The sequence below is a fragment of the Amphimedon queenslandica genome, unplaced genomic scaffold (genome assembly GCF_000090795.2).
Source record: "Amphimedon queenslandica unplaced genomic scaffold, v1.1 AMPQUscaffold_12660_Cont10692, whole genome shotgun sequence".
NCBI lineage: Eukaryota > Metazoa > Porifera > Demospongiae > Haplosclerida > Niphatidae > Amphimedon > Amphimedon queenslandica.
The window spans coordinates 6515-30354 of NW_003547104.1; the positions used below are offsets into that span (position 1 = coordinate 6515).

The 23840-nt window shown below is 35.1% G+C and overlaps 3 protein-coding genes and 1 long non-coding RNA gene across 4 annotated transcripts; 2 read left to right on the forward strand and 2 right to left on the reverse strand.

Annotated features, from left to right (window-relative positions):
* The first annotated feature begins 338 nt into the window (after window positions 1-338).
* LOC109587196 (translocase of chloroplast 34, chloroplastic-like) lies at window positions 339-1882 on the forward strand. Its single transcript, XM_020003432.1, has 2 exons — window positions 339-603; window positions 684-1882. Exon 2 carries the CDS (start codon window positions 701-703, stop codon window positions 1772-1774), a length of 1074 nt encoding a protein of 357 aa, XP_019858991.1. The 5' UTR covers window positions 339-603; window positions 684-700; the 3' UTR covers window positions 1775-1882.
* Window positions 1883-2563: 681 nt separating this feature from the next.
* Window positions 2564-3604, reverse strand: LOC109587194 (translocase of chloroplast 33, chloroplastic-like). Its single transcript, XM_020003430.1, has one exon. It carries the CDS (start codon window positions 3602-3604, stop codon window positions 2564-2566), a length of 1041 nt encoding a protein of 346 aa, XP_019858989.1.
* Window positions 3605-3790: 186 nt separating this feature from the next.
* On the reverse strand, window positions 3791-19717 carry LOC105314686 (neuroblastoma-amplified sequence-like). The gene is made up of 54 exons (XM_020003431.1): window positions 19699-19717; window positions 19593-19636; window positions 19410-19544; window positions 18740-19011; window positions 18602-18671; window positions 18133-18371; window positions 17946-18053; window positions 17814-17892; window positions 17646-17750; window positions 17451-17515; window positions 17332-17406; window positions 17196-17270; window positions 17065-17145; window positions 16913-16985; window positions 16814-16864; window positions 16710-16763; window positions 16520-16600; window positions 16271-16396; window positions 16181-16228; window positions 16011-16093; window positions 15892-15954; window positions 15767-15829; window positions 15650-15713; window positions 15526-15584; window positions 15381-15483; window positions 14460-14689; window positions 14038-14150; window positions 13697-13776; window positions 13431-13642; window positions 13011-13140; window positions 12624-12784; window positions 12423-12576; window positions 12134-12373; window positions 11774-11898; window positions 11477-11655; window positions 11095-11161; window positions 10592-10702; window positions 10413-10488; window positions 10215-10331; window positions 8626-8680; window positions 8431-8546; window positions 8272-8367; window positions 8103-8213; window positions 7922-8013; window positions 7764-7863; window positions 7656-7712; window positions 7441-7592; window positions 7296-7355; window positions 7126-7237; window positions 6956-7039; window positions 6736-6866; window positions 4950-5064; window positions 4729-4839; window positions 3791-4306 (listed from the first exon to the last, which is right to left on the reverse strand). The coding sequence occupies exons 1-54, from the start codon at window positions 19715-19717 to the stop codon at window positions 3905-3907; spliced, it is 6024 nt and encodes a 2007-aa protein (XP_019858990.1). The 3' UTR covers window positions 3791-3904.
* A 3792-nt stretch (window positions 19718-23509) lies between these two features.
* Window positions 23510-23840, forward strand: LOC109587195 (uncharacterized). Its single transcript, XR_002187440.1, has 3 exons — window positions 23510-23554; window positions 23601-23721; window positions 23766-23840. It is a non-coding gene; the product is annotated as an uncharacterized LOC109587195 (long non-coding RNA).

Here is a 23840-nt window from a genome sequence, read left to right on the forward strand (position 1 = left end):
ATAGTAAAATTATCTATACAATAGAAAACAGAATTATTAAGAGGAAACATTAGGCTTCTTGATGCATTAATTCCACTTGCATAGGAACACTTGTTCGCGAGATATTGTTTCTAAGAGAAAAAAAATCAAGGGTAAATTGTGACAAAAAATTTCAACGAGCCTCTGTCAGCCTAGCAGCAATACAAATGAATGGAGGCTGGGCTACGCCCACGCTTCCGTTTCCAATCCCTGTCATTTACTCTATTATCTATGGTCTAACTATAGTACCATAGATAATAGAGTAAATGAAATAGATCTATAGTCATTTACTCTATTATCTATGGTCTAACCATAGATATTATAGACTACGTAACCGGGATTGGAAACTAGGATTCCCTGGTGGACAACGTCCGTGATTGAATTGGGCGTTAAATAGAATAAATTTGACCATGTGGCTTGCTTTTTAGTCTATAATATCTATGGTCTAACTATCAATATTAGACCACGCCTTCAGCTAACCACATATCCATAGATCTAATTCATTTATGACCACATGTGATAGATGCGGTCATAGTAATACTACATGAAATCCGAGATGAAGTCCTAGTTATTGTCTATGATGTGGTAAGCTAGATAATTTAGATAAATGAAACAAATAGATTTAGATCTTCTCTAATCTCGATTCTATGATCTCGACCTAGTAGATATCAACGCTGGCGAAATGGAAGACGAAAGGAGTCAAGATATGAGTGGTAGTATTTTATACTCACTACATGGTAATGAGAATACTGATGGAGAGAAAGGGCAGGCAAGTGAGGCAACTGCAAAAGCCGAGGCGAAAGCAAAACAAGACTATGAGGCAAGCAAAGGTCAATCACCACAATTGACAATGATGGTAATTGGCAACACAGGAGCTGGTAAGTCCACACTCATCAATTCAATGCTGGGTAAGAAAAAAGCCAAAATATCACATGATATAGACCCTACTGATCACAATACAATAGAGGAACACACTGGCACAGTCTGTGGTACACCTGTGGTGTTTTATGATACAAGAGGGCTGGGAGACCCAAAGCTAAAAAATAAAGAGCTGATGAATAGCTTTAAACAGTTGATGAAGTTGCCGCAATGTAGTGATCGATTTACAATCCTTATATGTCAGCGATTTTCAGATAAATTTGGTGATTCAATTGTGCAATTTGCAGAGCTTCTTGCGAAATATTTTAAGGATGATTACTCAATATGGAAGAACTGCATCTTAGTGCTAACACGAGCTAATCAGTATGATCCTGATGACGATGAGAGCGATGAGGAGGAGGAAGAAGATAGGAGGAGTGGCATTAGCCCAGAAGAGCTTTTAAAATTGAAAATGGATATACTTATGAAAAGGTGGGCCACAAAATTTCAATCGTACCTGGAGAAATACAATGTGCCTGAGGAAATAATTATGAATATGCCAGTGTTTGTTGCCGGGAATAAGAAGAAGCTCAAACTACCTGTCACCGATAACTGGATAAAAACAATAATGAATCACTGCGATTCAAGAGCTCTACATTTCCAAAGTGCTACTCAAATGCAACGGCAATTACGAGAAACAGGAGTGTTTCTTGGTGGAACAGTTGGTGGAGTTGTGGCAGGTGTTGCATTACCAATTATCGGCATACCAATAGGAATTACCATAGGCTCTTTGATTGGATTTAAGATGGGTGAAAGGTATTACCACAAGGCAGTATGTAATAAAGTAGAAAGAAAGTACAAAGAAGACAAAGTTGAAGAATTAAAAAAGAAAAAGTAGTAACATTGTAAAGTAGTGTTTTCCTAATTCTTTATTAACATTGCTGCTATTATTAACATTACTGCTAGTCATTATAGCTATGTTCATAATTGTTTTCATTTTATTCAAGCACAGCAAAAAATTGCCATGTCGACCTAGTCTCACACTAATGCAAACCATCTGCACTAAAATTGATCAACTTATCATGCATGTAACAAAGCCAATATTAAATCAAATAACTGATCACTGCATGAAGTTATACCTCAGACTATGTGCTGCTAAGTGTCACTATATTCAACTACCAAGGGTCGTAGACAATCTATGTATTTCTATGGTATTCCCCTGCCACTAACCAAAACAATGAGGAAAATGTACCAGCTTATAATCATAAGGATAAAAAATCACAACTAGTTCTATACCCAATTCTATAGTTCTATTCTTATTCAAATAGTTTAGATTACTTTTAGTCAAATTGTACTAGTTAAAATTTTGTTAATTGCATGTTAACTGAAAAACCATTTAACGACTTAAAAAAGCACCATTAATAATGCACCAGCCACCCTCTCGAGTGAACTTTGTTTATGCAATTGGCAAAATTATAACTATCCACAGGCAAATTCGTCAAATATTACTCTCGCCAATAATTCATTTACTCTAATATGTATGCATGATAGAGTACATAATGAATTTATCCACAAATATTAGAGTAAAATCTATGATTTATTTATGATTTATAATTGATTAAGCAACACTATAGCAAACAAAGCAAAGTTGAAAAGTTCACCCAGACATAATTATTTATAGTCATTATCAATTTTTAATTAACTTTTTAAGCTTCTTTTGTGCTTCTTCTTCTGCACTCTTTTCCCCATACTTCCATCCTATAAGTGCCCCAATGGTCAGTCCCAAAGGTAAGCCCACAAGAGGAAGAAGTGTTGCAGCTACTCCAGCACCAATTGCACCACCAGCAATAATGCTACGCCCAACAAAATCTCTCTTGCTACGATCGATTGCTTTGATTTCTCTGGTTTTGTTGTAGCATTTCTGTAAAGTGGCATGAAGCAATTCCTCAGTCCAGTCATCTCTCACAGGTAATTTGACTTTACGCTTAGATCCTGCAACACAAACTGGTATTTGCAAGTAAATCTTTTTAGGAACCAATTGAGCAAGAGCCTCATCAAATGCTAAGCTCCATTGCTTCATTGACTCCAGCATCCTTAAAGCAGCACGCATCTTATAATCATCATCGTTGTCATCATCGTCATCGTCCTCCTCCTCAATTTCAAAAAGGTTAGCTTGTGTCAATACAAGTATGCATTTACTCCAAATCACTTCATTTTCTTTAAAAAAGTGTTTGGCAAGAAGCTCAGCAAAACGAACAGAGGAGTCATTGAACCTTCCACTGATTCGATGGCAAATGTAGACAGCATCTAACTTGTCAATATCTATCATTTTGGTATAATTCTTAAAGAGTGCTTTGTCCTTGTGTGTAGGGTCAGCAAAGCCCCTTGTATCATAGATAGTGAACTTAGTGCAGGTGAAACTCTCCTCCACTTTGCACATCACCTGAGCTGTATGCTTCACAATTGGCTCATGACTTTGGGATTTCACATCTCGGGACACTTGAGCCTTGACATTAATGGTGTCACCAAACAGAGCATTGATGAGGTAGGATTTACCGACTCCAGTCTCTCCTAGAATAAGGATTTGTTTCTCTACAGGCTTACTGTCAAATTCTTCAATTCCGTGCATAGTGCCCTTGGAGAAACTATTGATAGATGAAATAGAAACACGATCATATTCTAGATCCATTACATGTCCTTCTGCTGCAACTTTGGCATAATGGGCCATGTCCTAGTAGATAAGTCAGAGCCAATATTCAACTGATCTCTGACAACAAGTGTCTACTCTGGTGCTGCCAAGTGTCACTATTATTATATAAAGCTAGCCCACCAAAACTATGAGGAAAATGCACAAGCTTTTAGTCCTAAAGATAAACAAACAACTAGGTATATACCCACACTACATTTATATACATGTAGTTCAAGTCTTAACATGTAGATCTATTCTCTATACTACAATTACTCTATACAGATATAATTATTAGTTTAGATTATTTAACAGTATTAAATTCAAAATTTTAGTATTGTTTTAACTGAAAAATCCTTTTAAAGACTTAAAAGCACTGGTAACACCCATCAATGATGCACCAGACCCTGTCCCTCTCTGAGACACCATCTCAAGGAGTTTACCAGCTTCATCATGGAATCCTTCATCTTCCAACTGATGGACAGCTCTCTCAACACGTCCACTGGGAGAATGAAAACATAAAATTTCAAACAATTCGTCTTCTTTACACTGAACCATACGAGCAAGCAAAGGAACATCAATGACTCCTTGTAGCTGATCCCTCCCTTTAATGGGTGGGCTGCTCAGATAAGAGCAGAGCTCTGGGTAAATGGGTGTGTTAAGTATTGTCCCTATGTGTCCATTGTATAGTATTAGCTCAAGGACTGTGTTGTTGATTATGCCCTCATATTCATCAAAAGGCAACTGGAGGAAGAGAAAAAAGGAAAGAGGGATGATTATACATGTGTATGGTTTAATGGTAATCATGCTACACTATTGTATAAATTGGTAATGTATTGTCTATTTGGACAGGTGCCATAAAACACTTTCAATGTTTATGCACAAAAATAACTTAACAGTGGAGGAAACGAGAGACGGGAAAAATAAATTTTGGGAGAACCAATCTAACTAAAAATGGACATGCATCTAGGCTATAAATTGAGAGACAAAATGAGAGATTTCAGGAGACCTAGAGCAAATGTGGGAGACCAAATGCTCCTACATCTATATAGGTATCTAACAATGATATAAACACTACCAATGTATAATAAACAGTGATAAAGTACTAACTATTGTTGGACAGATGCCCATAAACACTTTCAACGTTTGTGTGAACTATCAAATACCTTTTTGTGCATGAAGATATTAATGAGTGATTTCTTTCTTGTTAGCAGTGACAGCATCAATGCTGATGATCTGTCTATTGACCACAATTTATTAAAAATCCCTTTATCAACCTAAAGACATAAAATAGTTTTATTTACTGATGGCATCACTTTAATAAAACTAAAATTAGTAACACATAGTATGACATCATTATATCTGTTACTATTTATAGAGTAATTACTTGAGAATTCATGCCATGGAGTCCAGCTCTAATAAATACAACTTTATGACAACTGTCAGGATCACTAGCAATAGAACCCAACACTGTCAGCCAACACTCAGTGAACTCTTCACCACTAGAAATAATTAAAAAAATCTATCATGTTCATTATCAAAAAATATAATAAAAATAGGGGGTGATTCCGGAGCCATTTTTTGGAAAAAACATGGGCTATATTATAGTACAGGGTAGTTTTTAGATTTTGGCCAATTTTTAAAATGGCCATAACATGAAAAATTGAAGTCGGAATCAGCTCAAACTTTCTACACAGCATAAGGACATCAATATGTATCAAAAAATGTAATAAAAATTTGGGGTGATTTCGGAGCCATTTTTTGAAAAAAACCATGGGCTATAATAGCTTTAAGTATTTTCAGGTTTTTGGCATTAATTTTTCTTAAAATGGCAGTAACTTGAAAAATTGAAGTCGGAATCAGCTCAAACTTTCTACAAAGCATAAGGACATCAATATGCATCAAAAAATGTAATAAAAATTAGGAGTGATTTTGGAGCCATTTTTCGGAAAAAACCATGGGCTACAGCCTTGGGTAATTTTCAGATTTTTGGCATTTTCTTAAAATGGCCGTAACTTGAAAAATTGAAGTCAAAATCAGCTCAAACTTTCTACACAGCATAAGGACATCAATATGTATCAGAAAAAGTGATACAAATTAGGAGTGATTTCGGAGCCATTTTTTGGAAAAAACCATGGGCTATAGCCTTGGGCATTTTTCAGATTTTTGGCATTTTTTAAAAATGGCCGTAACTTGAAAAATTGAAGTTAGAATCAGCTCAAACTTTCTACACAGCATAAGGACATCAATATGTATCAGAAAATGTAATAAAAATCAGGAGTGATTTCGGAGCCATTTTTGGGAAAAAACATGGGCTATATATAGCCTTGGGTATTTTTCAGATTTTTGGCATTTTCTTAAAATGGCCGTAACTTAAATAATTGAAGTCGGAATCAGCTCAAACTTTCTACACAGCATAAGGACATCATTATGTATCAAAAAATGTAATAAAAATCAGGAGTGATTTCATAGCCATTTTTCAGAAAAAAACATAGGCTATAGCCTTGGGTATTTTTCAGATTTTTGGCATTTTCTTAAAATGGCCGTAACTTGAATAATTGAAGTCAGAATCAGTTCAAACTTTTTACACAGCATAAGGACATCAATATGCATCAAAAAATGTAATAAAAATTAGGAGTGATTTTGGAGCCATTTTTTGGAAAAAACCATTTTTCTGATTTTTGGCATTTTCTTAAAATGGCCGTAACTTGAAAAATTGAAGTTAGAATCAACTCAAACTTTCTACACAGCATAAGGGCATCAATATGTATCAGAAAAAGTAATAAAAATTAGGAGTGATTTTGGAGCCATTTTTCGGAAAAACCATGGGTTATAGCCTTGGGCATTTTTCAGATTTTTGGCATTTTCTTAAAATGGCCGTAACTTGAATAATTGAAGTCGGAATCAGCTCAAACTTTCTACACAGCATAAGGACATCAATATGTATCAGAAAATGTAATAAAAATTAGGAGTGATTTCGGAGCCATTTTTTGGAAAAAAAAACCATGGGCCAGGACAGGACTCCCGTACTGTACAGGTACTTTGGCCTCAATTTTAAAGCAGCTTCAAAAAATCTAATAAAATACCATCAACTCAAACTCTACATAACACGAGTACACGTATAAGTATGTACATGTGCTATTACTACCAATTATAGTAAACTATTTTATTACCATGATAAATCAGGCCACTGCTCCAACAGCACAGCTAATATCTCTTGCTGCTTTAGACTAGTGGATGACTTTGATAAAGAAAGAACAAGACTCCTTCTGGTTTCAATGCTTGCTACATCACTTAAAGAGATCTGAAAAGTTAAAGAACAAAGATTCATCATGCATAATAAGCTAATATTTTTGGGCTAATTATTATTGACTAAAAGTTATGGCCACTAACTTGTTTCTCAAAGCTACCAAGGAGCACTAATTGTGTCTGATAAAAAAGAAGTAACTGGGAATCACCATCAGATAAACTAACATACTATAACACACAGTAGAGAGAAAATATATTTAATATAAGAGAACAGTAACAATCTCAATATGAATGCAGTAAGTATATGTAATTACCTGATTAATACACTTCAGCAAAGAGCATTTAAAAGGTACTGGTCTTTCTGAATCAATGCTGTATGAAGACTCTAAAACTGGCAATAATTCTGAACACTTTACTAATTGTCCACTACATACAAGAGAGTCATAGCATGATAAAAAATGACTGTTATAATTAAGAGTTTTACCTTCCTTTCTCATGATTGTGGACAAGCATAAGAATTTTATTAATCTTTTGAACAACAGGGCTATAAGAATAGAATTATAAAATAAGTAAAATTGCAAAAATTTATAAGTATTTCAGTCACAAATTTAATTCATATAAATGTCTACCTTTCAATGTTGACTAGTGAGAGGAGGCATTCCAACACAATCTCTTTCACAGTTAACTTATGAGGTCTGACAGGTCTTGATTGAGCTAATATCAGCTCAATGGAGTCCAATGGTAAACTCAATAGACACATCTCATGCACCAGATCCTTAACCTAACAGTGATAGAGTACAATTAATGCTTTAGATAGAGCTGCTATATAAAATATATCTGTTACTTTGCTTGTTTCAGATATAGAGAGATCATATTTCTTGACTATACCACTCCACGCTCCCTGCATGAATCATAATTAAAGCAATAAAAGTATAGCAAGTGTAGTTATTACCTTTTCTATTTTAGGAGGTGCTTCTGTGAATAATTCTCTAACACATTCAAGATGTAGCTTGCAAACACCAAGCTCAATGAGTAGATCTTTAAATGAAAAACTATACATACAAGAAAAAGAATATTATGAAATGAGAGTGGATTCAAGTTCTTCCTTACTCTGATTTCCCTCCTCCTTCCATTGCCTTCTTTTCAGTACAAACTTCAACCAACCTCAACAATAATGAGTCCCTTGTCTTTAGTGACATTAACTATAACACAAGGCACCATTTGAATACACACTAACATACCACCATACACTAAAAGTATATATGCTTTAATATTTTGGTCTTTCTCTTACTTGTAATGATTTACGTGTAAAAAGCATGTCAACCATTAAGTATTGGACTTGCTCTGCATCTAACCTCTGTATGTAATCACGACACAAGTCAAACTTGCTTAACCAGTTTGACTAGAAAAACAAACAAAATAGAAAGTTGAATGATGCTTCAAATGCTCTCTACACTAACAGTGGCATAAGAGTCAGAATTATTAGTATCTTCTCTCCAAAATACTTTACCAGCATAAGCTCTGTACACCTCCTTAGGACTGAGAGATCCTTTACCCTATAAAATATAAAATAGCTGCCACATTAATTTACTACAAATTATGTTTGTATTTAAGCTGACTTTAAGTGGTATGCTTTTGGCTAGTTTAGCAATCGGGTGAATGTTGTGATCTCCAAGTGCTGGTAGTAGAACTAATAGTGGATCATCTCCAGACATCAAGTCATGATAATTGACCTCTATAGAATGGTATAGTTATGGATTGCCAAATACTAGTATAGTATAGTATACTATACTATACTATATACTATAGTATACCTCTGATTGTTGTTTTAAATCTGGTTAGTAGTTTAAGATGTGTACTAATGTCTTCCTAAATAATAAATTGAGAATATAATATCCTATACTATGTAATGCAGCTAATTTTGAAAGAGAAATTTAAACTTTATACAAGTAACAACAAAAGACTGATAATGTACATAAAATTAGACTAAATTCATAATTTTTCTTTCTTCTTTGGATTTGATGCTTTGAATGCATACCATACTCTTATTTTCTCAATGGACTTCTCTGCACAGTGTTTCCCAATGAGCATCCCTATTGTTAAACCAACTGGAACTCCTAGTATTGGAAGAGCGATCCCACCAACAGTGACACCAATAAGCCCACCAAGAATTTGACGTTCCTTAATAAACTTCTGTTTCGATAGTTCAATTTGCCTAATAACTTCCGCTTCCTCTCCGTAGCACTTTTCAATTGTTACCTGAAGAAGGTCTTCAATCCAGTTCTTCGTAATGGGTAATTCAAGGTTCTTCTTAACTCCAGTTGCACAAACTGGGATTGATTCAACAATTAGTTCCAAGACACCGCATTTAATTAAGACTTCCCCAAACATCATACTATATTGAGCCATGGTCTCCTTCATTCTTTGAGATCGTTTATCTTGCAGGACTCTGCCTTCATCAGCTTCATCTTCAGAATCATCATCACCTTGATCAAACAAGTTAGCTTGTGTCAAGACAAGTATGCATTTGCTCCAAACTTTTGCATCTTTTTTTCCAAATCGTCTGGACAGTAGCCTTGCAAAGCGAGCAGAAGAATCAGTGAATCTTGCACTCATTCTGTGACAAATATATATTACATCAACCTCGTCAATACTTATACTTTCAAAATATTTTTCGAAAAGTTTCTCATCTTTAAAATTTGAATCAGCAAATCCTCTAGTATCATAAATGATAAAATTTGACTCAATGATTCTGCTGCCGCATTTTTGGATCACAGATTTAGTCCTGTGACTTTCAACAAAGCCATGAGGGCATGACTGCAAACCTCTAGCTACTTTTGCCTTGATATCACCCTTAGATGCTAAAAACACTGCATTTACCAGCGAGGATTTCCCAACTCCTGTTTCACCAAAAACAATGACTTTTTTCTCACCATATACTTTTTCAAGGATCTCTGTTCCATACCTAGATGATGATGGTCTGTGGTCAGCCTGACTAGATGTAGATGATGATCTGAGGCTACTATCTGAGTGATATCCACCTCCTTCAGCCATTTTCAGCAAGAGGATATGACAGCTAAAGTCAACTACCCTAAGAATAGCTAGATCTACTACCCATTGAATCACAATCTGATACTTCTATCTAGACAAAAGGTAGTATGAGAAGCCAACTACACAGCCAAATTTCCACACTTGCTAACCACACTTACTAATCACAGGAAGGTAGTGTATCGTGTTGTTTTGGAGCCAAAATTTAATACAGTAAGTATTAGGGACAGTTGCTCTGTTGCTGTACACTTAAAAACAAAGCTCTGTATAGTGACTGCCTTTTAAAATTACTCATTTTATTAAAGCATACAATGATATACAATCAAAATACATAAACATGACCGCACACAATTACCTTAACTGTAGCACCTCCATCCACACACTTCTGGAGGTAGGTGAAGTAGCAGTGGATGATACTGTAACGAGTGGAAGGGAGAGCAGGATAGGTAGACTCCATTAGGTAATCAGCAGTCTTTGAATAGATACAAAATACAACAATTCATATACAGTACATGAAATAATAATATAACAAAATGGGCTATTATTATACTACCTTTTGTGGTTGCTCCATTAACGTATTCATTATCTGACGATTACCAACACGCTTATTAACCTCATCAACCAGATAACTAAAATGAACATATGAATGTTTATACGTGTATGTTGATACATGGATACATTAGTAAAAGCTCCTTCTCATTTAAGAAGTGACAATAGATTTCATTTCCTTACCTTGAGTCAGTTAATAGCCAGTCCAAGTGTCTTATATACAATTCCCATTTATCAACTGAATGGAAGGCAGAGAGAGACAAGGCAATATCAAACACTGCCTCTTTGCCTTGTCTGTGTGCAGAAATAACACATCAAATAGTCAAAGTATATTACATAATAGAGGTGGGCGATACAATACCAAAGTACTCATATATCCAATACCAGGCCTCCGATACCAAGTACTCGATACCAAATCCTGGTATCGAGTAGTGAGTAACCACGCCCCACCACACCTATTTCAATACATCATAATTGTGACCACACCTCTTAATAATTACAAAATGGCGGCTTATTTCTCTTCATTAATTTTTTATTAATAACTAATTATAACTTAATTGCACATGCGCAGTAGCTGACTACTCATTCACTACTCGATACCATTGATACTGAGACTCAGACTACTTGGTATTGGTATCAATTCAAAATTTCTGGTATCGCCCACCTCTATTGCATAATCTAAGTACCTTGCCAGAGATATTATGGTTTCTTTTTTGTACAAAAGATTTTTCATAAACTTTGCTATATCAAATTCTACACGACAAAGAAAAAGAAGAGAGAGAAGAAATAGCAATTATTTAATATGTCTTTAATATGTTACGTGATCATGTCATTATGTTCATTGCAGGGTTGTAATAACCCATTCAAAAATTGTTGATTTACGAAAAAACCTGTGGAGTCCAGAACTAGGCTGTAGCTTTATATACAGAGAAATTTGTAAAGGCTATCGTGGGTCGCATGACAGGACTGTATGTGGTTAACACTTTGTGTACTTGTACTTGTATAAACTGTGATGTAATGTATACTAATTATTAACTTGTATGTATTAGAAGAGGATGAGTTACTGACCAATATTGTTCTCTTGTAGCTTCTTAGCTTGAGTGTAGTCATACAGTAAACTATTGGACTCTTTTAAAATTGCAATGTAAGGACGACACGACTCTGGCCAATGAGAGGGATCGGAACCAGTCACATGACTTGTCACGTGATTAATGAGCTCTTTTGGAGAGTGGTGATAGGGATGAGAACTGGAAGCAGAGAAAAAAAAGCAGACATGAATATACATGCAGATAAGAGATTTGTGATGGCTGATTACAATATTAGTTTTATGTCATGATGGGTTGATGATATGTGTTGTTGGCTCACGTTGATGACAGGTGAGGCTGTGTTGCTTCATTGTAAAGGACGAGAGAGCAATAGTATATTGATAAATGATAGAGAAGGAAAGATGGAGGAATGGATGAGAGGAGATCCTTCACTTTATGAGGACACTATAACACAAAGAGAGAGAGAAAAGAGAGAGAGAGAGAGAGGGAGAGGGAGGAAGGGAGGGAGGGGAGAGAAAGGGAGGGAGAGAGAGAGAGAAAGAGAGAGGGAGGGAGGGAGAGAAAGGGAGGGAGAGAGAGAGAAAGAGTGAAGAGAGAGAGAGAGAGAGGGATATGATAAAGAAAGAGAGAGAGAAATTAGAGCAAGACAAATCATTAATAAAAACAATTAATAAATTACTTTTGACAAGTTCAATAGATATCCGGTAAACATGTGTAGGTCACAGTCAATGAAATTACGAGACAAAGAGAATAAAAGCTGATACAATTCTTCTCTTTTAGACTCCTCCTCCTCCTCTTTAATCTCTCCTGCCTCCTCTAGACTGATATCAAAGAGTATCTGCTTAACGCGATATAAACTCTGGTTCAATGAGATATCAAAGAGACCACTGATCTCTTGATACTGACTATACGTAGTGATCTAACAACAAAATCAGTATAGTATCAAATAATATTAATACAACTCGCACTTCTTTGTCACAGTAGAATGGATGATACTTTAGTCTAAAAGAAGGGAGAGGTTTAGCTCCATCAGTAGTTGATGATTTCAGTTCATTCAGTTGAGATACAGCAGTGCTTAGGATATCATTATGACCCTTTCCAGACATAGAGGGCATTGAACTTCTAAAAACAAAATAAAATAAAAAATATCGTTTATTTCTACAACCTACTTTTGTCCGATCAGTTGTTGTACCGTTCCAGTTCCTTTACTGACCAATACCTGGACACTTGATCCGACCAGCTGTCTAACAAACCCACCACTCCCTCCTCCTCCTCCTCCACTAGTAATACTCATCATCTGGTGCTTATGGTGACAATCAATACACAACAACTGCAATGAAAAATACATGTAGTGCTGATGTAGAAAAATACTTAAAATTAAAATACATGTACATGTACACATAATAATAATAATGCAATTATAATAGAGATGAAATTTAAAAAAATAGTTAAATTACAGTTATTAATGATGAAATTAGTGGAACTAAAGGTATAATAATAATAACCAACAGTACAGAATAGTGAATATACTCCTGATGGTGATTATTACAGCTTACTTGTGCTTCTATTACTCTTTTTTCCCTCAGTATGATCTTAATCTCTTCGACCGGGCAATGCCTCACTGAGAAATTCAACAACTCAACTCTTGAGGTCAAGTCAGTATAAGCACTCATTGACCCAAGCTGCCTATTACAGCATTAAAGATAGGACACCAGTAAATATAATAAGAACGTCTGTATATTTTGGATGAATGTATATGTATTATGTACATGTACATGTACATATGTAAATACAAGTGTATACATGTACATGTACATGTATATTCTTTGTTAGATCTAGAAATAAATTTTAAAAGATCAATCTACATGTACGTGTAGCTAAAATATGAAACTTAATTAATGATATTTAGGCTAAATATGAAAGACCAAAAAAGCTCAAAAATGTGAACTTTCAGAAGATCAAATATATTCCCATACTTAGTAATCTCCCAAGCATCAGGGAAGTTACAGTTCATCAGTAACTGACACATCTTCAGTGCAGACTTGTAGTCGTTGTTAAGTAGAGCAGCTAGGGATATGTATATCGCGGTGTGGCCACGCCCAGGTGACATGTGTTGCCATGACGACATTGAATGGAGTGACGTCTCTCGCTCGGAGCTGACACCAAGCAAGTACGACAACCTGAACAGCTAGAGAAAGGAAGAGAAAGAAATAAAAAATATTATTTTTAATTTTATCGTTACCTTGTCGTATTTTTTGTAGGCAGTGGGCGATGAATCAAGAGCTTGTTTTATTAGATCCAATTTATTTTCACACAACCTCACTGTATAATTAAGTATATAAAGATATCGACATTTTTTATATCGCATAGCAGGAAATTTTGGAGGAAGTTAAATTTGGCAAATCGCTTAATTTTGGTGATTGGCAAAGTTTAATTTGACCAATTTGTGGCCACGTGCCATTGAACATGCTAATAATGGCTCAAAAAGGCAGATTTTTATTTTGGCGAATGGCTATCAAAACACCAAATTTGCTTTTTTAACTCCCTCTTAAATTTCCCAATATACAGTAGTCCATATGTTACCTTTTATTGGTAGCATGACAATGTTGAACTCCTCCAGCAGCTCCAGCGACTGAATGAGGTTTCTCTCCAGCAGTATTGAAGGAGACTCTTCTTTTATTAGAGACAAACACAACCTGAAGAAGAAAAACAAAACAAAAAATATGTACATGTACATGTAATTGTACATTGCAATATACTTGTACATGTATTCTCTACCATACAATGTAGAATATCAATAACTGATTTTATTTGAGGGAACTATATTTCATAAAATCTACTAAATTTCCAATTTGAAGATTTTAATTTCACAAAATCTACCATGTGCCATATGGGTACCATATCAAAAAATTAATTTTCACAAATTTTATTTTTGTAAATCAGGAAATCCGCAAAATTCATAATATTTGCAACCAAAAAACCTACTTACATGTATATGGTATTACCTTGCTAGTTCAATTTCAGGGTCCCTAGGCCCAGCAGCTGAATTAAAGTACTCCTGGGCCGCCTTTACTGCCACATCCAGTGATAGTTGATAAGGAAGGATATGAGAGAAGGAGGGGGAGGGAGGGGGAGAGGAGGACAATCGGGAAGAACCAGATGCTACTGTCAGTGCTTCTGTAGCTAGGGAGATATTGTCCATACTTCCTGAGCATATCAGACTCTCAGTAAATATCTAAGGGAGAGAGAAAGGAGCAAGAAAAGATAAGACCATTACTGTACATGTGTATGTAGTGTAAGAACATAAAAATGGCCATAACTCAAAAAATTTAAGTCAGAATCAGCTCAAACTTTCTACACAGCATAAGGGCATCAATATGTATCAGAAAATGCAATAAAAAGTGAGAGTAATTTTTGAGCTATTTTTCTGGAAAAAACCATGGGCTATATATAGTACAGGGATTTTTTTAGATTTCGGCCAATTTTTAAAATGGCCATAACTCAAAAAATTTAAGTCAGAATCAGCTCAAACTTTCTACACAGCATAAGGGCATCAATATGTATCAGAAAATGCAATAAAAAGTGGGAGTAATTTTTGAGCTATTTTTCCGGAAAAACCATGGGCTATAGTACAGGGTATTTTTCAGATTTTGGCTCGTTTTAAAAAATGGTCATAACTTGAAAAATTGAAGTCGGAATCAGCTCAAACTTTCTACACAGCATAAGGACATCAATATGTATCAGAAAATGTAATAAAAATCAGGGGTGATTTCAGAGCCATTTTTTGGAAAAAACCATGGGCTATAGTACAGGAATTTTTCAGATTTTGGCCAATTTTTAAAATGGCTATAACTCCAAAAATTTTAGTCAGAATTAGCTCAAACTTTCCACACAGCATAAGGACATCAATACCCATAGCTCCATACCTTCATACAGGTATCAGTGTCCATACAATGAAAGACTCTGTTCTTTAGTGTAATGAGATGCTGTTGTAGACCCCTCCAATCTCTCTCAGTAAGGGGCGGAGTCCTAATAACAAACGACATTAAATAACTTTAAACCTGACCTCACCTTCTACTAGCAACTCTAACAATTCGTCTAAACAATTGCTCAGCTTCATTCCTATTATCCTAATATAATAAAACATGCCATTACATACATGTAGTGTCACATTCATGTACATGTTCATGTGTACCTTAATATCTCTGATGTATTTAATTGATTTATTGACATTATAACTTGCTAATATCTCAATAGCACTAAAAGGAGCATTGTTAATAAATTTATTTAATGATAAAAGTGATCCTGTTACCATATGAAACTTTCTAAATCATTTAATTGTTGATAGAGCTCTCTTTGTTTAGCCGAAAGTTGTCTAGAGAGAGATGTGTGTGTGCGAGTGCATAAATGTAGATGTATAAAGGTAATCAAATTTACTTTGATGTTATGACTGATAGAAAATGGCCGGCAATAGTATCAACTTGATCCAATTGATCAGTCCTTAACACAACAATAAATACTTATAACCAGCAGTACAGTTAGTTATTGTCAGTTACCTCTCGCAAGTATAGACACACTTTAACGCTAAACTCATCCTAGCCTCCAGAGACAATGAGGAAACTGATACACCCATTGACTTCTAAAAATGAAGAATACATGCACATATAGATATACACCTCCTTTGGTTTAACTCTCAGGCTCTCTGTTCCTTTTATTTCTAACTTACTTTTTCTCTCATACTCTTGAGGAGGTTAGCAAATGGTCTGAGATCATTCTGAAGTAAATAAATAAATAAATAAGTAAATAATTAATGAACCTTTGATACAATGATCATGAATTCCTCCAGTAGATTGGTGCTGGTTGTTAGTCCTAACTTCATTAGTCTATCAATGTATGGCATAGCATGATTAGTGAAATATTGGATGAATTTATCTCCTTCAACCTAGAGAGAGAGAGAGAGAGAGAGAGAGAGAGAGAGAGAGAGAGTTAGACATACAAATACATGTACATGTACATGAAAGAGTTAGTTGCAATGTTACATGTACATGTACATGTAAAGACGTACGTCGTGCATTATGAGGTGGAGTATCTCCAAGTTTGTCATCTTCTCTAGTTTTGATAAGCTCAAGTGACTATCAACATTACACTAAAAGATAACACAAAATAACACAATTAACACCAAATCAATACTAACACTGTGTTAACACTAATACTGATACAGTGTTAACAATATCAATGAGATATCATTCCCTTACATGATAAACGAGTGATCTCAGTGTTAACAACTGATGCTCCAACACTTCCAAGCCCTACCAAAGAACACATGAGGTACAAGAACATAAAATAAATCAATTCAAACTTTGACGTTGTTCTTGATAGCAAACCCAATGAGAGACAAAGCATTATCAACCTATTGAAGAATATTAATAATGTACATGCATAATTATACTTATCATACCTGTCCAGTGTATTGCTCTATTTCAATGGCTCTCCTTCTGTACCATGACGTTAATAGCTCACCAGTAATAGGCCTAAATGAGCATTAATTAGAATATCAACTTGTGGTCATTGATTAGAATAACATACACAACATATATGGATTAATCTTACTCAATGTATTCTCTTAAATCAGACATTTCTTCACTCGTTATCAAATCAAGTGAAGTTTGTTTCCCTAATGAATAAAACTGCCTGAGGGAGAAAGAAGAGGGATATGATTAAAGTTTATGTGGAGGTGATACCTTATTGATTGATGTTCAACCCAATCCTGATCTCTGAGACTCTCTCCCTCCCATTCAATAACTTCACCTGCTTCACTATATTAGCAGAATAAATCATTCAATATCAAATCAATAAATATAATATTTTTTAAATTACTTTAGAGTAGGTAGGAGGTACTGAATGTCACCAGCAAAAGAAATAGTTTCAGGTAAATATGATAAAATGATAAGTCTAAAAATATAACAATTGTAACATACAGCAGGAGACCTACTCACCTATAAGGTAACACTACATTGCCATGACGATCAAACAAAGCCTCTACAGCTTCCCACTGACCATCCTACAAGAGAAAAAGAAAGAGAGAGGAGGGAGGGAGAGAGAAAGAGAGAGAGAGGGAGAGAGGGAGAGAGGGGGGGGGGAGAAGGAGGAGAAAGGAAAGTAAAATTTAAAGATATAATTGTTCGTCATACTTTAGCGAAGTCAATAGCTGCTTGTATTAAATTGATGTTTCTAAATTCACCAAATACAGACGAGTCGTAGCCATCTAATGTAGCAGCTGGGCCACCTAAAATGACCTATTAATACATAAGAATATAAATGAGTAGTTATAATAATGATAATAGAATAATGGGTATTACTTCATAGGTGTTGAGTCTGTCTAAGTATTTGAGTAAAGTCTCACGACATTGACACAGGAATATCTCATCTTCTGACAAGCTTATAAAATGAAAAATTAAATATAAAATAAAAGATAATCTTTTGTCTCTTACCTCTTCCATTTAGCAATAACTTCAAGTGGCTGCTTCAATCTTTCATCATCAACTTCTTCAATACCTTTCCATGATGAATCCTGATCACTTCTTAATATACACAACTCCCTGATGAAAAAAGTTAAAATAATAATACAAAATCCACTTGATTTCTCTCTACAGTATATCCACTGCTCTTTTCTCTTACTTGAATGAGGTCCTATGGAGTCCATAAGACAATAGCTCTTTCATTGTTAGGAAGTCAGGGGCCACAGAGTGGAGGCACTCCTTCAGTACCCAGGACATCTTAGATACTTTAGAGAGATAGTCCTCAATTGAAGCAACAGAAGGAACTGATAGCTGCCATTGGCACTGGTAGACCATGTCACAGTCTAAGTTATACTGACGGGCTAGCTCTAAAGCTTCACCATATTCTTCATTCTCTATCTTTAGAATGAAATAAGGATTTTAATAATACATTACCTTAATGTACATGGCTACATGCATAAACATGTATCATTAAATGTGTGTATTAATTATAGTATTATTGATGTAGTCGGACTTTGTCTGAAGAATTTCCTTTAATTTTACATGTACATGTAACTTTATGCCTTAATTTAGCATCTAAAGATCTCTTGCTAAAATTACAAAAGGTTGCAGGCATAACTTTTACTTACTTTTCTTTGATAACATTCCTCAGGAGGCATTGACTTTAAACACACGAGTCGATACACTGTACTACGCTCCCTACATAATAAAAGTATTATAATATCAATATAAAGCATGTAGTACATGTAAAAATGACTATGTATTACTTTTGTTTCTCTTTGTGTGGTCTAAACTGTTCCCTCTCAGTTAGGAAGTACATTATTTGTTTAGCTACTGATGAGAGTCTCTTTCTAACATCACTGCTACTCTCTCTCTTGTCTTTATCATCAGTAAGAGTATCATCTAAAGCAGAATCACTTCCTTTCTCTTCCTCCTCCTCCTCCTCTTCTGTCTCTTTCACTGGTTCCTCCTCATCGCTGTACTCCGAGAGTGATGGGAGGAGGGTTGGCCTCCTTGAGAATCGAGTAGATACTTCACCCTGTGACAATAAGGAGCAGGAATACATGTATATGTATGAGCAAGTTTAAAAATTTGTAAAAAAACCTAATTTCAATCGGAATCAGCTCAAACTTTTTACACAGCACAAGAACATGTATATGCATCAGAAAATGTAATAAAAGTGTAGAATTCTCTTCTAGACATTTTTGACGAAATTTGGCTAACAACCATGGCCAAATTTTTGAGGAACTTTTAAAAATTTATAAAAAATTAAATTTTAATCGGAATTAACTGAAACTTGATACACAGTATAAGAATATGTAAAAAACCTATAAAAATGAAGGATGATTTCCTATAGTCATTTTGACAAAATACTCTGTACTATAAGCACCTTTGGACTAATATTTGAGCAACTTCCTATGTGTATGTCTTAATTACTTCAAGCATTAGTAATTGTCCTCCATACCCGTGAGTGACAGCTGCTCCTGGTTCCGGTGAGTGTCCCAATAGATTAATAATAGAATCAATTGATAACACAATCACTTTAAATAATGAATTAACTATTATTAACGACTGAATGATTGAAAGATAAGAGTGTGCATAAGGTTAATGTGAGCTTACTTCATCAGACCACCAGGTAATCTCCAATGGTATTACATTATTACCTATTGGAAGAGGAAAGAGACCAAATAATATCAATATAATTTTGCAAAAGAAATGAATTTACAGTAGTTAAAAGCAAACATATACAACTAGCCACAAATAATTTAGATAAGGGCAAGTAAATCTAGTAATGCCTATGGAGTAATAATGTAATTATACATGTAGCTTAGAGTAATAATTTAAGAGTATGAATACCAAAGTAGAGCATTATGTTACTAAAAATAAAGAGACACGCCTTTTGGCATGCATTAAAACATCACCGCAATTTAATTAGAAGTAGTGTTAGAGTTACACATATCTCAGTGCTATGGAAGGAGAAGAGAGTCTAAACAGCTTAGTTTTATTCTCAGTACATGGTACTGAGAACATTGAAGATGAGAGAGAACTTGAAAGGAGAAAAGATGAAGTGGAGATAGAAGAAGAAATAGAAGAAATCAAAGGTGAAGAGGATGAAGAAGAAGTGAAGCAAAAAAATCAGCCATTACGACAAGAAGGAAAGGAAGAAATACAACACAAAGAAACCAGAAATGCTAGAAAGGAGGAAGAGCAGGCAACTGTACAGCAAGATGGGGCTACAGTACAACAAAATTGTACAATTAAAGAACCGTCTAAGAATAAATATAAATTAGAAATAGAAATGGAAGGGGAGGAGGAAGAAGTAAAGCAAAAGAATCAGCCATTACCACAAGAAGTGTCCCAGACGCTGCATAAAGAAGAGGCACAACAAAAAAATGTCAAAGATGAGGCAAGTGAAGGTTACTCACCACCGTTGCATATAATGATAGTTGGTAATGTAGGAGTGGGAAAATCAACACTTATAAATTCAATGCTGGGCAAAGAAGCAGCCACGGTATCAGATGATATAGAGCCCACCAGACACAATACAATAGAGGAACACACTGGCACTGTCTGTGGTACACCAGTGGTATTCTATGATACAAGAGGGCTGGGAGACCCAAAGCTAAAAAACAAAGAGCTCATCAAAAAATTCAAACAGAAGCTTGACGAGTGTGGTGATCGACTTAGAGTCCTTATATGCCAGCGATTTACAGAGAAATTCGATGATTCAGTTAATCGTTTTGCAGAGATTCTTGCAAAATATTTCAAGAATCATTACTCAATATGGAAGAACTGCATCTTGGTACTAACAAAAGCCAATAAGTATGATCCTGATGATGATGAAAGCGATGAAAATGATATGAGCAACAATAGCCGAGAAGAAGTTCTAAAATTGAAAATGAAAATACGAATGAAAAATTGGGCAATAAAGTTTCAATTGTGCCTTAAAAAATACAATGTACCAGAGGAAATAATCATGAATATGCCAGTGTGTGTCGCTGGGAAGAAGAAAGTCGAATTACCTCTCACTGATAACTGGATAGAATCAATAATGAAAGACTGTCTCTCAAGAGTTAAACATTTTCACAGCACTCATCGAATGGAATGGGAATCACAAAAAATGGGAGCAACAGTTGGTGCAACAGTTGGTGGTGCTTTTGGAGGTCTTGCATTACCACTTATTGGCATACCATTTGGAGCTACCATAGGCATTTTGATTGGTAATGAGATGGCTAAAAGGTCTTTCCAGAGGGCAGTAAGTGATACAGAAGAAAAAGAGTTCCATGAAAGGAAAAGAGACGAACTGATAACAAAGGAAAAGGACTAAACAAAATACTAAAATATTGCAATGATTGACATTAGTAATTATTTATTAGCAGTTACTTAGATTATTATTAAACACAAGAAATCTTACACTCAATGTATGTAACATATACATGTAAGCATTTACACTATGTAATGAATGCACTCCTACTAGAATAATTACTCACACTACATTCCAATGGTACTACACCTTTGATAATTGATACAACTCAGTAATGGGATATAAAGATATTACTATGGACAGTCCCACATTTACATTTGCAAATATACAACATGTAGTTGTTTTGATAAAGTAGGAAGAGGTCACCCAATAAATCAAAACAAGTTACTGATAAGCTAAAAATGCTTTTACTACACTGTCACGTCATGAGTGACTTATTATGAAAGTGGAAAATAACACATTCAATGTGTTTTATCATGTGATCATAGTTTACATAAAGTCTTTCTCTCAGAGAGTTAGTGATGGCACAAGCATCAGATGAGAGTCTATGTTTAACTATTGTAGAAGGGAATGAGAATAATGAAGAGATAACAAGCAAAGAAACTAATTTTACTGAGAACATCATCAACTTACCACCAGCACAAGACAACGAGCTAATGACTAGTGAGGAGTATAAACCAAAACAAACGATAAAAACAACAAAAAAGAACGAGCCACTCACAATATTTGTGATTGATAGGACAGGAGTTGGTAAGTCTACACTAATCAATACTCTACTTGGAAAAAAGGTAGCGAAAGTGTCTGATGACATCTTCCCCTGTGCTCAGGAGACAATGAAAGAATGCCGTGGTGACTTCTGTGGAACAGAAACACTCTTCTATGACACAAAAGGACTCGCTGACCCAGAGGAAGATGATGAGAAACTATTGAAGACGCTTTATGATGCGATAGCAACGTGCAACACTCAATATATAGTTTTCATTTGTCTGCCCTTAACAAGCAAAGTTGATAGATCAGTCTACAACTTGGCAAAGCTTCTGGTCAGCAAATTTGGAGAGAATTACAGTATCTGGCTTAACAGTGTCATCGTGCTGACACAAGCTAATCTCTTTTCTCCTCAAAATGATGATGAGGACAGCGATGATGACGATGATGACAGGAAACTTGAAATAAAGCAAATAAAAATGATAAACAAGATAGAAAACTGGAGCAAAGAGTTCAAAACTTGTCTGGAGAGATTTGGGCTGCCAAAGGAAATCATATTGAATATGCCGGTGAGTGTCGCAGGGAGAAAGAATCCAAAATTACCGATCATGGATAACTGGAAAGAGGTCCTTTTGGATACCTGCTTAAAGCGTCGAAAGGGGCTACAAAGCATTAGGGAGATGGAAAAATGTGCAAAAAGATCGTCAGCTTATATCGGAATGATTGTTGGTGGTATAGCTTGCTGTGTAGTACCAGTGATTGGAATACAAGTAGGTATGACAGTTGGGGGCTTGATCGGTTGGAAAATTGGAGACAATTCATATAGAGGAGCAGTGAAAGAGGCAGAGCAAAAGAAGTTTCAGAAAAGGCACCTGTAGAATGACCTTTACTACTAGTATAATAATAATTGGCTTGTGCATATGTTATTAATATTACAGTATTAATGTTGCTATTATTTTTATTATTACATAGGAGGAGTTGTTTAAAAAACTAAATATATTTTTAAGTGTTGAAATATTTTAAGTAAAAAATGTACTTTCAATAGGAAGTGGATAGTAATAATGTTGCCACTCTATCAAACTCAACTTTAAAATGCATTGCCACATTAAGCAATATGAGGCTAGGATCAAATTAATTATGATGCAGACTATAAGGTTATTTAGTTATGGGCACATGAAGATAATACACTGGAGAGTGAACTAAAATAATAATTGTTATCAAGATCTAATACAATACAATGTCATATTCAGCACCACCCCAAGTCATTATTAGCAGTTAACTAACAGATGTTATATTATTGATAGTTTGCCAAACATATTCTTGGTTTTCACGATAATTATTCATGATTTTAATTGAGGATATGAATCATCATTGCATCACGTTGACAAGTGCCACACCCCATTGTGGGAATAAGCTGTTAGAGCCATTGGTTGCAATGGTAAATGATTGCTGTGTTTTTGGCTGCTACAGCTTTGCAGGCAACAAAACTTGCCTGATATTCTTCTCTTTTCTATTGAAGAAGAAGAGGAAATGAAAAATTGGACAGAAATCGTTAGGAGAGCAAGATGGAAGCAAAGGAAGCAGGAAAGATTTTGTCCATAAACAGTTCACTGTAGGTTACTTGCAATAATGTTTCTGATAGTTTAACTGCTTTCTAGACAAGTTGCAAGATAATTCTGATCATCTAGACTACTTTTCAACACTAGTTTCCTACTGTAACATGGAAAAATAATAAGCAGAAAAGTACGAAGATAGTAAAGTAATGCCTGGTAATTCAAGGTAAGCAATGATAATGTAAGCTGTGAATCTACTCTTAACTGCAGTTTCAACTATAAAAAGTGATGCAACAACATGAGAACAACCTTTATCATACCACAACATGCAGCCTGAGGGAGACT